Source organism: Microchirus variegatus (assembly GCF_963457635.1).
Source record: "Microchirus variegatus genome assembly, chromosome: 12".
Lineage (NCBI taxonomy): Eukaryota > Metazoa > Chordata > Actinopteri > Pleuronectiformes > Soleidae > Microchirus > Microchirus variegatus.
In genome coordinates this window covers 19,360,094-19,374,634 of record NC_139813.1, presented here as the reverse complement: position 1 = coordinate 19,374,634, position 14,541 = coordinate 19,360,094, and the positions used below count along the sequence as shown (strand labels likewise).

Below are 14,541 nucleotides of genomic sequence, written 5' to 3'. Positions count from 1 at the left end.
GTCATTGGAATGTTGCACTTTTTTTAGAGCAAGCAGAATTGATTTAAAGTTTCTTAAATTGTTGTTAAATTACACAAAGTAAAAAAATAATAGCCTGTTTCTACCACAACCTAACATCTCTGCCTTAACAGTTTTAGTGTCATGTAAGCAGCTATAGAGGTAAATGAGGACAGCTGGTTTTTAAGGAAATCCCCACTGCTATTGAACATAATGTCAGAGACAGGAATAATGGATTTGGATCAACTAACATTAAGTCATGTGTCACAGCTAGTACCTGAGAAATTTCTAATGAGTTCACAGTGAGAATGATACGATCTTTATAACATACAAATCCCTTTTGCCTTAAATACAGAGACTGGACAAACCCATGTAAACATTTAGCATTTAAAATCCTACACCGCAGCGTAAACGATGTGTTTCAATATCCTCCCTTATCTATATTAAGATGACAGAAACGAGACAGCTCCACGTTAGTCTCAAGCTCTCTCCACGCACATGGCGATGCCCATCCCTCCTCCGATGCACAGGGCTGCCACTCCTTTTTGGCCTCCCGTCCTCTGCAGGTTGTGCAGCAGCGTCACCAGCACTCTGCAGCCCGACGTTCCAATGGGATGACCCAGAGAAATGGCACCGCCCGTCACGTTCACCTGAGCGGACGGACAATGGGACAAGTGATTAGCGACGTGAGTGAGGACACAAGGTAACAGTGGAAATCAGCTCTGATGCAGAAAAATGTAAGAATGGATCAACATATGGATTGAGATTCTCTTGGATTGCCACTTAGATCTAATAGATTTTACCTGCAATTTTAAAGTATTATCAATGTTACAGGATAACTCCAGAGAGAAAGTATTAGATGAGATAATGAATGTGTATATTCTTGATTTTCTGCTTCTCTTTTAAGTAGGAAGATCACTTCAAATCTCGAAACAACACCATGAGAGAATTGGTGAAGACGGTGGTTCATTGTGAATCTGTCGTACAACCAAAACTAATAATTTCCTCCTCCGGCTAAATCTGCATCCCCCAATAAATGTAATCTCAACCTGTCCCATTATAACGTCTTTGGCTCAGGTACTTACCTTGTCTGCATTCAGACCAAGCTCTTTGACCACAGCCACAGACTGGGCAGCGAACGCTTCATTGATCTCAAACAGGTCCACCTGATCCAGCTGCCAGCCTGCTTTCTCCACCTGTCACAGCAACAACATAATACATCAAAAACATACAAGGCACATGTGAGAATTCTGTCATGTCGTGTTACTGCTAAATTCTCACCGCTTTCCTGATGGCCGGTATGGGTCCAGCTCCCATGACGGATGGGTCAAGACCAGCTTGAGCCCATGATACAATTCTGGCCATTGGTTTGATGGCACGCCTCTCAGCCTCGGATTGGCTCATTAGGACAGTTGCAGCTGCTCCGTCATTTAAACCTAGAAGATTTTTATTTTTTTAATAAAAGCAGCTTTATAAATCTTACTTTCTAAAGCGCTGACTGTCAGACCTGAGGCGTTTCCAGCCGTGACGGTGCCACTGCTGTCCTTGATGAAGCAGGTTCTGAGTTTGGACATGCTCTCCATGTTGCTGCCGTGACGGGGAAACTCGTCCACCTTCACCTCCACTGGACCTAAACGGGGGGGAAAAGAAAATTGTTATAGCTCATGCAAACTGAATTAAACAAAAGAGGAAAACATTAAAACTTATAGCTTCATGAAATACTTCTCGCCTTTTCTGGACGGCACCGCGACGGGGACGATCTCCCGATCAAAGTGTCCCGCTTTCTGTGCCGTCTCCGTTTTGTTCTGGGACTGGACGGCAAAGCGGTCCTGCTCCTCTCGAGTGACGCCCCACTGCTTCGCCACATTCTCCGCTGAGGGGAAATCCAGAAATATGAATGTCACCACAAAACATTAAAAGAGTGGGTTGGTGTTGTGGGAAAACTGATTGAACTGACCTGTGATGCCCATGTGGTAGCCATGAAAAGCGTCCGTCAGCCCGTCCATCACCATGGAGTCCTGCAGGGAGGCGTCGCCCATCTTCACCCCTGTCCTCATTTGCAGTGTATGAGGAGCCTGAGACGTCAACAGAAAGCAGGTCAAACATTTTTGTCCTCAGATTGTGTCATTTGAGTGTTTTTCTCTATCAAACCAGCTCCTGTTGCGTAACCCACCCTGCTCATGCTCTCCATGCCCCCCGCCACCACCACAGAGGCGTCGCCGACCTGGATGGACTGAGCGCCCAGACACACAGACTTCAGCCCAGAGCCACACACCATCTGGCAGCTCCACGCAGGAACAAGGTAGGGAATACCTGCGGCGACGCTGGCCTGACGCGCCGGGTTCTGCCCGTGACCTAAAAGATAACGACAGCATAGAGAGAAAAACTCGATTAGAGACTGTCGTTGCTCAACAACACACGTTGATATATGAGGACTTTTTTTTCTTTCTTTTTTTTTTTATCTACCTGCTGTTAAGACGTGCCCCATGATAACCTCAGAAACCTCCTCTGGCTTCACATTAGCTCGCTTCAGAACATCCTTGATCACCACCGAGCAGAGGTCGTGCACAGGCACCGAGGACAGAGCACCGTTCAGACACCCTGTGTCAGAATGTGGAGATTAGATGAGTTTAAAAACAGACTGAGTCATTTGATTCTTAATGTGTGTTAGGCATGTGCACGTTATAAGAAAAGAAAACACAAGTATTCACATTTAAGAAGCTAAAAACCATTACTTTAAAAAACAACAACATTCAAACCGATTAATCAGTTAGCGAAATAGCTGACAATTAATGTAATACTCGATTAAAAATAATAATAATAATAGCAGCCCTATTTCAATTTAATTTTATAAACATATATATATATATATATTCCACAGGGAAAAAATAGTTTTCCTTGAAACTACTACTTATTTATGGAGAATTTGAATTATGAAACCTATAGATATAGCCTAGAAATAAGTGTAAACAATTTCAAGAGATCAAACAATATTTTATATTTTTTCCAGATAACCTTGTACTGACGTTTTATGAATATTATTAATAATAAATACGGTCAAAATGATCGTATTTGTTATAAATAATACATATTTATCAATATATGGTGTCTCACGCTGAGTCTCAGCAGCCAATGGCGTGAGGCTCGTCCGTCATGGGTCTATGACCCAGTAGCCAATCAACGTCGCCGAAACTCACCGGATACAGGAGCGAACCAATCAGAGCGCTGCACCAACTCGGCGTATGCGATTTAATGACAGTAACAGTCATTTAACTTAATTAACACTCGCACGCGACACAAAATACAGGTCGTTGAGAAACAAATAAGTGAACGTTAAAGACGTTTTGAGCGACAGGAGGAACAATTAAGCGCAGCTGCGAATCACAAAGAGCTAATGACACAGCTGCAAAGTGCTCTTAATTAACGAGAGAGCGATTATCAGGAGAGTCGAGACTTTACCGATGGGTGTCCGCGCAGCGGAGACGATAACGACAGGCTCCGTGTTCATGTTTGAAGGCTGAGGTGTTTTGGAGTTTGAGGCGTTGTTGTTCGTCTTCGTGTCTGTGTACACACTGAGTGAGCTGCGGTCTGTTGACACTGACTCTGTCTGTCTGTGTGTGTGGGTGTGTGTATCTGACTGACACCGCTGGGCTGCACTGGTTGATGAAGAGGAAACGCTGACTTGAGGAAAAGCCGCCACAGCGCCACCGTGTGTTGGGGAGGACGTACTGATTTATTCAATTGTAATTATAGACATGAATACTGATGTATAGTATTTTTCATACACATATTCTTACATTTTACTGTAATTTGAAACTTTTTAACATAAATAAATATATATATATGTAACATTTTTTTATTCCTGTCCACAGTTTTATTAGAATGGATTATTTTGCCAGCATAACTTTAATCTGTGTAGCCACATTAACATTGCTGGTACAAAAAAAGCTTTATTTAAAAAAATAAAATAATAACAATTTAAATAATTTTTTTGTCAAAATAAAAATGAAGTCAATTGTGATAAACCTCTATAAATAGGTATTCTTCAGCTAGACCAAAAAATACAGTGCTAAGCAAATTAATTATACCATTAAAAACAAGAAATCTTCCAAACACTTAACTTGTTTAATATGAACAATGTTGATCTGGCAAATAACAGAATTCACCTTTTTATGCCCAATTATACCCAAAAGTCAGAAGTTAATCAAGCATCACATTCAACCAATAAAAATAATATTTCTGTTCAGGAATGCAAGTAAATATTTTCTACCTTTACTTTAAGAATAAAATTAATTATATTTTAGCTTTAAAATGCCTTTAAAGAGCTTCTACATACTGGTTTATTATCCATTACAGAATTTTTTTGTTATATTTATGATGTTAATTTAGGGCAGCTGCAGCTTTGGGTGGTGGATTTATTAAATTTATGATGGTTAATAATATGATGGAATTCACTCGATAGTATTAAAATTCTTTATTGGTATTTGGTCAGTACATGAAAAGGACTGAAGTCAGAATAATATGAACATCGCATATAAACTACTCACAATTCAACAGAATCTTTTGAACAGAATATTTTTGCCAATGAAAAATTAAAATTTTATTTAAAAAAAAAAAGAAGAAAAACACAGGCCAACATCTAAAAATGACCTTGAATATTTCAAAGCTACTGTGTTTAAGTGACTTTACTGACTTTTGACGATGAGTTACAACACCAGATGCCCTATTTCAGTGTCAAGAGCTCAAACTAGATCATGGACGTGCTCAAATAAACAGCAGAATGAAACACACTAGTTTTAAATCAGAAACCCACACAATTCAAATCTAATATTAACCCTGTCCTGTAATACCCCCTGCTTAGTAACACAAACGTGACAGAGGCATCACAATAGTCAAAGGGGGAGGAGAGTGAAAACAAAATGTGTTGGACAGCAGTGCTGTGTTACCGACTATGCATTTGTTGCCTTGTTTGCATGTTGTATAAAAAAAATGAAGGAGAAAAAAAAAAAGAAGGGAAAAGACAGTACACGTCAAGGTACATTACAAAACTGCACTGTCGCTCGTGCTAGCGTCCAGGCCGTTCTGTGCATGCCTTGACCCTGTAGTCCTCGTGCCCTTGGTCACCACGGCAGCCTTGTCCTCGTGGGGGTCGGTGGTGGAGTCTGTGTCATTCGAATGCTGAGTCAATGATGTCTCGCTGCCTGTCGGAGAGTCCACGCTCTCGTACCCTGCGCTCAGCTGGCTCCCGAAACCCACAGGTCCTCCAACTCTCCCAGCGGCAGTCTGATTCCCCGACGCCTCTTCGGAGAGGTTGGACAGTTTGGTCTCTGCTTCGCCCGGGCTGGAGACCATGGGGGACATGGGGAAGTCTTCCTCAGTGCTGCTGACCTCTCGGTACAGACTGGGTGTAGTGGTCTCGCTCCTCTGGGATGAGTTGCCATTGCTTGGTCCGTTGGAGACTCTCCCGTAGTCTTTGCCCACGTCGGAGGGTGCGCCGGTCTGCTCGGGCTGGGTGGACGGGTCGGTGGATGAGCTGGATGCCGTGGGTGAAGTCCTGCTGGGTCCGGCCACGACACCCGGAGTGTGAGACGCCTGCTGTCGGGTATCTTTTAACTGCTGCTGCAGGACCAGGATGGTGCTCTGCATGCCTTCCACCTCCTCATCCAGCTGGATGATAAAGTCATTCAGTTCTGGGGAGGAGTGATGAAGATCAGGAAGAGACAGTCAGAAAAAGAAGAAAACATACTTGTGATCTACAATCGAGTAAAAGTGAAGGATGACGTGTTCTCACCGTCTTGACTGCTCTTGAGCTCTTCGCTGTACTTCTTCTGCAGGGCCAACTCGGCCTCCAGCTGGGCGATGCGTCCCTGGGACAGCTGCCTCCCCAGCTCCTGGTTCTCCTGAATCAGCATCCGACACTTGGCCATCAGTTTCTTCCCCGTTTGGCTGCAAGGGAAACAAGTCTCACATCACACAGTGAACCAAGAGACAAAAACAACAGGCAGACGTTAACCGTCTGACCCAATGTCCACGTTTCCAAAAGAGTCGCCAGAATCCCTTCGACCAAATGACTCGAGTCACAGCTGATTTTTGCATCACGTCCAATAGACTCCAATGGAATACATAATTATTAGCAACCAACAGACACAAAGCAAATACAAATAGATTTAAATTATTTTAAGTCCAAATTGACTTAAGAAAAGATGGATGATTAAAAATTCTTCCTTACTTTGACTCAAAAAACAAACAAGCAACCTTGACCCCAACTGCAATGGAGCTAAAACACCCGTTTTTGCACACTAAAGCATTTTAAAAAAAGGTTTACATTAGCAATTCTCTAACTGACTACAACTTGATGATGCATATCAACAGAGTAATGGCAAAATGGTAATATTATAAAAGCCTATGTTTTAAATATCAACCCTCAACTGTGTAGTGGAAAAAAGAAAGAAATGCACTGCCTGACCAGACAATGGTGTTGTCTCAACTTTACAACAGGTCAGGGAATCCTCTGATCGTCCAGCATGCCTGTTTTTTTTTTTTTTTACATTAGCAATTTTTATGATCATGTTGCACACTATAGTTGACTACCATCGATAAATGCCTTGTTTTAAAGTCATCAGGACACCAATATATGACCAAACCATTTAGCAGCTGAAACCACACGTCATTACTTCTTTTAAACGAGTTCAAAACTGTGTACGTTACTGGAAACATTGCGTGAATGCATCAAATATCTTTAGTCAGTTGCATGCAAATTATCAAAGCCATTAATTTATCGAAAGATGATTGACAAAGACTTACTGCGTATACACTACCAGCTCAAATCTCGCTGCCACAGTTGTCAAATACGTGAATATAAATTTGATTTTTAGAAAAAATTACAGATTTAACCGTGTGCTCTTACTGTGAAAGAAGTGGCATTAGATCTACCTACTGTAGATGTAAATGGCTGAGGGAGGAAATTGCGAGATCAGTCACAAATAAACACAGAGGTACAATAAATACATTCTCGTTGACTCGTAACATGTTCAAGACATTTGCATTCACAACTTCAGAACAGGACTCAGTTCACCTACAGCAGTTTCACTGTGCGTCCAAAAAAAACATTATCATTAGTGCATTAACTTTTAAAAACACGTCAAAGCCAATCATGCGTCTCGGTTCAAACACACACACACACACTGCAGTACGTGTTTGTTTCAGAGAAACAAGAGGAATAAATCAAATGCAAAAATGAAAAGAAACAAGTCACAAAATAAAACATGTAAATACACTCTACCGTGAGTGGGGCCCATGTTCAAAGACACAGGCAACTGCACTTGCATGCCCGAGCCACAGTCCCCCCTGTGGACCAAGGATCTGGCTCCGTCACAGTCTCAACATCATTTCTAGCGGCTCTTCCCCCACAAAGTCTTACTTTTTAAATCCTAGAACTTTCCTCAAGTTTACTGCAATGTGTCTAGACTGTCCACAAAGTCTTTACGATTCTCAGGCAGACTAGCAGGTTTGTGTGGTGTAATCCACAGTTTAAACGTCTTTTTTTCCTTTTTTTTTTTTAAACCAAGTATGGGAATTGTCTTTAAAAATGTTCAACTGCTGTTTAAGGCTAGGGAGGCTCCCTGCCTGACACAACCTCCACCATAACCCCCCTATTTAATGTGTGAACTGTCTGCTTTGAGCTGAGGGGGTGAGGAGGGCATAATATCCGTGTCTCAGGAAGTGAGTGACCACCTCTTCAGGAACAGTCCGGACTCCTTCAGGCCCTTGGACGATGAGGGGGGGGCATACGAGGGGAGAGAGAGAGCTGAAACACAAGTGTCACCTGACCATACTGTCTTTTTTTCACGTTAGATTATGTGATATGTAGCTGGCACAGTGCAAGAGTACAAAAAGAGTTTTGTGTTTGCAGTGACTGGCTTTCTGTAAAGTCTGAGTCTTGTGGCGAGTACAGCATGTATCAGCCTTTCCCCCCCACCATTGTTCCTGCATGCCTGCAGTGAGCGTGAGGGTGGGGGGCGTGAGGAAGTCTTGACTTTTTTTTGAGGGGGGAGTTATTTTGATTGTCTTTACCTATCAGGTGTAAATTTCCAGGCACTCAGTTCATTTTGGGCCTGCTCCAGTTTGTCTTTAGTCTGTTCCAGTTCAGCCTTCATTTTGAGGAAAAACAAGTTGATGGCTGGGTCCACCATGGATGACCGCAGTTGGGCTGCACTCGGTTGCTGGACTTGCTTGAGGTACTGGATCTGGGTCTGCAGGACAAAACAAACATCGGTAAGTGATTCAATATTTCTACTAGTGGTAGAACCTTTGACAAGTACTTTAGCTCCACCAGTCACTTGCAACTGTGCCCATTATGTTTCTAAAATAATACAGTTTATATGCAAGACCGACTCTGATCAAGAATTAAGTCAAAACCCTTAAAAAGCTGTTGACAGCGTGGGTCACAAGAGTTGCAAACAAAGACCAGTAAGGAGCAGACAAATTCACAGCTGCTTCATCAACACACAAAAAGCCGCCTGTCAAAGTTAGTGATGTCTACCTCGAGATTTAACTAAAGTGATTTGAATATATTAACATGAAGTTCAGGCAGTTTAGTCTTCTGACACTTCAAGGAAAATCACAAATACATTTTAAAGTCTGGCACCAAGTGCTGAGGTCACAATTGCTGCTCTACAGGAAAGACACATGCTGCCATAAAGCCAAACAAAGACCCACTGAGCTGTCAGTCTAATAACAGCAGGACATCAATGAATGTGAAGTAGAGTGCAGTTACAGTAAGTTAAACACTGTGTCCAACAGTTTGCTTTTAACATGAGCATTCTTTTCTTCTTTTTTTTTAAAGACTCAATAGGACAGAGAAACCACATTTAAAAAATATATGACCATATATAATTTGTCTACAGTGGCATTAAACCCACATTCAGTCAACTCAGGCAAAGGTTAACTGGGCTAGAATATGTAACAACGTGTAATATATGCAAGTTATTCACAGAGGATTAAAAAGGCCAGAGCATCAGTAACTCGAGGAGAAAAGTTCAGTCATTCCGTGGGGGGTACAGAGAGTACAACACCTCCCTCAGAAGCCCTGACTGTTCAATTAAAAAGGCACACTGATGAGTTAAAAACCTGTAGAGGCAAATAAAAATAAAAACTCCCCATAATCATATCCAAAACATTAAGATGGTAGATGAATGTATATATACGTACAGTGCACTCTTGCATTTCCTGCTCCTTGGTAGCGAGTCGCATGACCAAGATGTTCTCCCGGCGTGCAGACTCCTGCTGCTGCTGCTTGAGCTTCTCCTCTGACTCCTTCAGGCCGGGCACATCGTTGGCTGAGACGACGAAGGGAGGCAGAGAAGCAAACGAGTCATCATTAATAGCCAAAAAAACAACAACATCATTTGTCTAGTTCAGTGCCTCTAAAGAGTAAGGGTGGCTTGTCGAATCCGATACTGATATTAGTCTGATACTGTTATTAATAACAGGTGTGCTGCTGCAAGTACAGCCTAACAATAACAAGCTATTTGAACAACACAATGCTACAGCAGCACCCACTCATGCCAGCTTTATATAATGTATTAAAAGAAGCATTTAAGTGATACTTGATCCGGACTAATAGAGTATCGGATCAGCTCATTCCCTATAAAAAGTGGCCGACAATGGAAACCATGTTGATATTGCATTAGATTCCTTATATAACAACAGATGTACTTACAGCATAGCTCTGTATATTTTGACTCCAGGGCCTGGACATAGGCTTCGTGCTGTTTCCATCTAAGTGGTGCAAAACATTTGTAAACATTAAATACTCAATAGATCAAATTCCAGCCTCCCATAATGCAATTAATCTCCAGGCACAGGAGTGTCATCTACCTTGTACACAGCTCCTCTCTGGCCAGGGTCTTCATGTCAGACTCACTGAGGCGAACCTGTATGAGAAGAAAAAAAAAAAACAGGAAACCAGTTTAACAACGACACCCATCCATCCATTCATCAAAGTCTTATTTTAAAAACACAATTCAACAATGGGAGAATAAAAAAGAAGGAAACCCACCTTCTTGGGGAGAGGTTCCTCGTTGGTCATTGTGATATCTGGAGAAAAAGAAAGAGAAACATCATTAAAGTCGACAGTTAAATGACTGCATTTTCATTTTGCTGCTGCGCTCCAACTGTTGGTGCACGCGCAGAGAAATACGACCTGTTATGACAGCTTCGCTAAACTGCTAAACAACAACATATGCTGTAGTTTCCAACAAATGAGGCTAAATGTGCACGAAAACTAAGTCAACTACACGTTCGCCCGAATAAAATCACTATTACCAAACGCTGCCGAGCCGTACGTGTTAGCTGGTGAGGCCGGCAACGATGGGATTTCAAATGGGTATTTAAAATAAGCTAACTACGGATTAACCGTCGGCTGCTATCGACATATAAACATCCGCTTGCAAAATTAACAGAGGCGAAGAAACCTAAGTTTTGAGCCGGTGTGTTTCTCTCGTGTTCGGCATGACAGCGTGAAATTCTTGGCTCTGTTTTCCGCTCCTTTTTATCACAAAATGGCGGTGAAGGAAACGACTCCCTCCCTTGCGCTCCTTTTCCTGAAAGTAGCGGGCAGTAAGCTGCAGATGCGAGGGGCCTTCGACCGACGAAAACGCTCACCTGACCCGTTTCTCTCGAAGTTTCCGGAACCCCTTCGCTTCGGCGGCTTCCTAAGACGCGAAATTGCAACTCGGTCCAAGAAAAACGCTGCCGTGAATTTATATGTGGCTGCCTCGTTTCGACGTTGTGACCATCATCTTCCTCACCGTGGGCACGACAGACAGAATGGCTGTAGCTGCTGCTGCTGCTGCTCGCTGCTGCTGCTGCAGAGTGCGAGCGAACAAAGAGTGGAGACTGAACACAGACCACTCACACGGCGGCGATCTCCGGATCCCAGAACGTGGAATGAGATACCAAAGATGAATAGATAGATTAATAATTAGCAACTTTGATGAAAATAAAGATTAGTTGTTTCTTAAAGAGTATTCGTGATATATTGTCATTGTGTTGACAAACATCATGATTTGATGTTTATTGTATGAAATTGAATATTCTAATGCAATAATTTACAGTTTTTGCTGTTTACTCAAGCAAATTTCCACGTTGTATTTCAATGAAAAGAATTGCTCGTTATTACTATTTAAATGAGTATATAGTTTCAGCTTCTCTGTTGTAGATATGTGCTTATTATGTCACGCTGTACAGCGCTAGCTTTTGATTGTGGACCGTTCTCGCTGGTTGAAGTCGTGAGTGATTCATTTGCCCCAGAATAGACGATCTCTGGCGTTGCTTCCGATATGGTAGAATAATTGGTCACGTGATTCTTTGCTGCTACTTTGAAAGCTAAATTGTGCAAGCTGTACGCATGTATAATTTTATGACTATGTGACGTTTGCATTGATTGACGTGTGTATGTTTATCGTTCTGTTTATTGTGCCCTTACACCATGCATTTAAAAACATCAACAGCGTGTTTTCAAAGCCTTTTAAAATAATGTTATTATTTTTTTGTTTGTTTTTGACGCAACCAACGATAACCTACTGCTCACACGGGGTCGCATGGTATCCACAAAGGCCTTGGAACGAAAGCCAACCAAAAGCGTGTGTTGAGTAACGTTACGTGTGAGGGAGGGGTGAAATACAGGATTTGATATTTTTTAAATGTGTTTTGAAAAATGCACCTTCTTTGATAATGTCATTAGAATTGTAAATATACGGTATTAAACAATACTCTTGAGTGGAGTAGTGCCTTCAGTTGACGCACCTGTTGTTTGTCAAATTCCTGCACTGTCCCGGACACCCCCTGTTCCATGATAATGGTACGGTCGAAGCCCCGTCAAGTTGAAATTGCTCTCGTCAAGGGCAGTTTACAGTTGGTAGTGTGTTTCCTCCTGTGCCGTGGGTCCAGTTACGAATATGCTCGCCAGAGTTGGTCAAATACGCAGGTAAAAGTGGCGTCAACATAACAACTTGTGTTCAAAGTGCACAGAAGAGTAAGGACCGCTTCTCCTGCCAGGATATGTCGTTCATGAACTTGACACCGGTGTTTATTCAGAGCTAACTGTTAGCCCGACATGATGCTAACTTGTTTCACCAGCTCAGCTAGGTTAGCTTGTGGCGCACAGAATAAAACTGTTTGTTTAATTAACGCTGAACTATGTGTTCACGGGCGTCTCTGTGGGGATGTTGACTGACTTTTTGTAGCATTTGGACATTCACTGTCATACATTGCTTTAACCAGTCAGTAAATGATCTAACCAACAGCCATTGCTACATATAAACATTAGATATTGAGGTCACTTCCAGGCAGTTGCACTAGCTTCACAAACTTGTACCAGGTTAGCATTGACCAATAAATGGTGTGTTTGGTAAACTGTTTCCCGCAGGTGTGCAGCCAGCCTCAGCCAAACTTTAGCCCAGGTAACTGCAGCGAGGCACAAGCACACACTGCCTGACCTGACCTATGACTATGGAGCCCTGGAGCCCCACGTCTGTGCTGAGATAATGCAGCTGCACCACAGCAAGCACCATGCCACATACGTGAACAACCTCAACGTTACCGAGGAGAAATATCAAGAGGCCCTGGCAAAGGGTACAAAGGCAAAATTGTATTAGTTCATCAGCTACTGTTTGTCCTGACTTCATCATATTCACCTGGGTGTCGTTTGTGTTGTGTTTTAGGTGATGTGACAGCACAGGTTTCCCTCCAGGCTGCTCTTAGGTTTAATGGAGGAGGCCACATTAACCACACTATCTTCTGGACAAACCTTTCTCCAAATGGTGGAGGCGAGCCAGAGGGTAAGGTGGAAGCACATTTAAGATGTTATTTTTCTTCTTCAGAGATTATCCCAAGTGGTTCTTCAGCTTTGAATTGCTTCTGGTTAGTTTTCTTACTACTTAGTTTAATCACCCCAACCCGTAATCTCCGTTCTTCAGCTTTGAATTGCTTCTGGTTAGTTTTCTTACTACTTAGTTTAATCACCCCAACCCGTAATCTCCCTTTTGGACGTTGAGTTAAGATTGTGGATGATTTGTGTTACCGTCAGTCTTTTTAGGATTAGGATTAGGTAAAACATATCCAGTAGTCAGAGACCACATTTACATATATGATCTTAAAAACAAACTGTATCACGAATAAACTTGCTTATTTTATTTGCTTATGGAACCACTCCATCCAGGTAACATACAAAATGTGAAAAAACATGGATTTTTCTAAATGAAAATAATTAAAAATGCTTCCTTACTTTGCTTAAAAATGCTTTCTTACTTTGCTTCTCCCTTTTGATGTCTAGTCCCTAATAGTATCCGTGTGTCTCGCGTCCTGTAGGGGAGCTAATGGAAGCCATCAATCGTGACTTTGGCTCCTTCCAGAAGATGAAAGAGAAAATGTCTGCTGCCACTGTAGCAGTGCAGGGCTCAGGCTGGGGCTGGCTGGGCTACGACAAGGAGAGTGGAAGACTTCGCATTGCTGCCTGTGCTAACCAGGATCCTCTGCAAGGGACAACAGGTTAGGGAAAACAACAATGAGCTCCAGATAAAAAAACAAACAAAAACTTATTTCCACAGATGACTTGACAATACTTTTTTTTTTCTGACCCTCAGGTCTCATCCCTCTTCTTGGCATTGACGTATGGGAGCATGCTTACTACCTTCAATACAAAAATGTGCGTCCGGACTATGTCAAAGCTATGTGGAATATAATCAACTGGGAGAATGTGAGTGAGCGTCTTCAGACTGCCAAAAAGTAAAATCTCAAGCTCGCAACTCCTCACTTTGATCATGACCAGGACCTCGTGGATCTGTCATCGCAAATAATTCTGTCTTTCATTGCTTGGAAATATTTGCTAAACTTGACATTGAAACACTTAATATATCAGTAAGAAATAGCCATATTTTCTGTTGATACTACACTTTTGTCAATCGCACCCTAGTAACAGCTGTCATACTAGTTGTCAGATGGCCAGAGTGTATATTCCGTAAACTCTATCATGTCAGAATAATCCACACTCTAATCAGGCAGTGCTCCATGTGTTTGATGTGTAATAATAAAATCATAGGATTTCAATTGTGCAAGTTCTCTTTCTTAATTTTTCACTTTACTCTATATATGCCACATGTATATTCCTGCACATCTAAGACGGTGAAGTTATTGATAAGATAATGACAAGGAAATAACAGGGTTGTTTGTACAGTAGTTATTGTTAGAACTCTTTCCTTCAGAAGAAAAGGTCATTTTATTGCGATCAAGGAATTATTCAAATGTTTTTTTAATGCACAATGAAGGGTAATTTTTCAGCTGTATTTAGAGTAATTTACATCAAGTTCACTTCAGATAGTCTTGCTTTACTTCTCAGCTTTCATCTATCACATGATTTGTATCAACAACACTTAAGACTTTTTTTTTTTGGAAACCATGGGCCAACTTGGTTTGGGTCCAATCAAAACATTTAAACCTCTGACAGAGTCAAAGACTGATAAAGCAGGAATTCGGCACGAGTCG

General features: G+C 41.9%; 3 protein-coding genes across 5 annotated transcripts; 1 reads left to right on the top strand and 2 right to left on the bottom strand.

Annotated features, from left to right (window-relative positions):
- Window positions 1-476: 476 nt before the first annotated feature.
- acat2 (acetyl-CoA acetyltransferase 2) lies at window positions 477-3,555 on the bottom strand (the record flags this gene model as incomplete). Its single annotated transcript, XM_083898957.1, has 9 exons — window positions 3,457-3,555; window positions 2,464-2,598; window positions 2,171-2,352; window positions 1,955-2,072; window positions 1,727-1,870; window positions 1,505-1,627; window positions 1,279-1,433; window positions 1,083-1,193; window positions 477-647 (listed from the first exon to the last, which is right to left on the bottom strand). Exons 1-9 carry the CDS (start codon window positions 3,503-3,505, stop codon window positions 477-479), a joined length of 1,188 nt encoding a protein of 395 aa, XP_083755083.1. The 5' UTR covers window positions 3,506-3,555.
- Window positions 3,556-4,551: 996 nt separating this feature from the next.
- On the bottom strand, window positions 4,552-10,798 carry wtap (WT1 associated protein). 3 transcript variants are annotated; one of them, XM_083898453.1, is made up of 8 exons: window positions 10,663-10,798; window positions 10,058-10,095; window positions 9,877-9,932; window positions 9,719-9,777; window positions 9,208-9,335; window positions 8,071-8,249; window positions 5,789-5,943; window positions 4,552-5,687 (listed from the first exon to the last, which is right to left on the bottom strand). In XM_083898453.1, exons 2-8 carry the CDS (start codon window positions 10,085-10,087, stop codon window positions 5,038-5,040), a joined length of 1,257 nt encoding a protein of 418 aa, XP_083754579.1. In that variant the 5' UTR covers window positions 10,088-10,095; window positions 10,663-10,798; the 3' UTR covers window positions 4,552-5,037. The 3 variants fall into 3 exon arrangements, with proteins under 3 accessions (XP_083754579.1, XP_083754580.1, XP_083754581.1); XM_083898455.1 differs by lacking the exon at window positions 4,552-5,687 and having other exon boundaries at window positions 5,940-8,249; XM_083898454.1 differs by lacking the exons at window positions 9,208-9,335; window positions 9,719-9,777; window positions 9,877-9,932; window positions 10,058-10,095; window positions 10,663-10,798 and having other exon boundaries at window positions 7,280-8,071.
- Window positions 10,799-11,876: 1,078 nt separating this feature from the next.
- Window positions 11,877-14,100, top strand: sod2 (superoxide dismutase 2, mitochondrial). The gene is made up of 5 exons (XM_083898354.1): window positions 11,877-11,986; window positions 12,428-12,633; window positions 12,723-12,839; window positions 13,369-13,548; window positions 13,644-14,100. Exons 1-5 carry the CDS (start codon window positions 11,958-11,960, stop codon window positions 13,787-13,789), a joined length of 678 nt encoding a protein of 225 aa, XP_083754480.1. The 5' UTR covers window positions 11,877-11,957; the 3' UTR covers window positions 13,790-14,100.
- The last annotated feature ends 441 nt before the right edge of the window (window positions 14,101-14,541 follow it).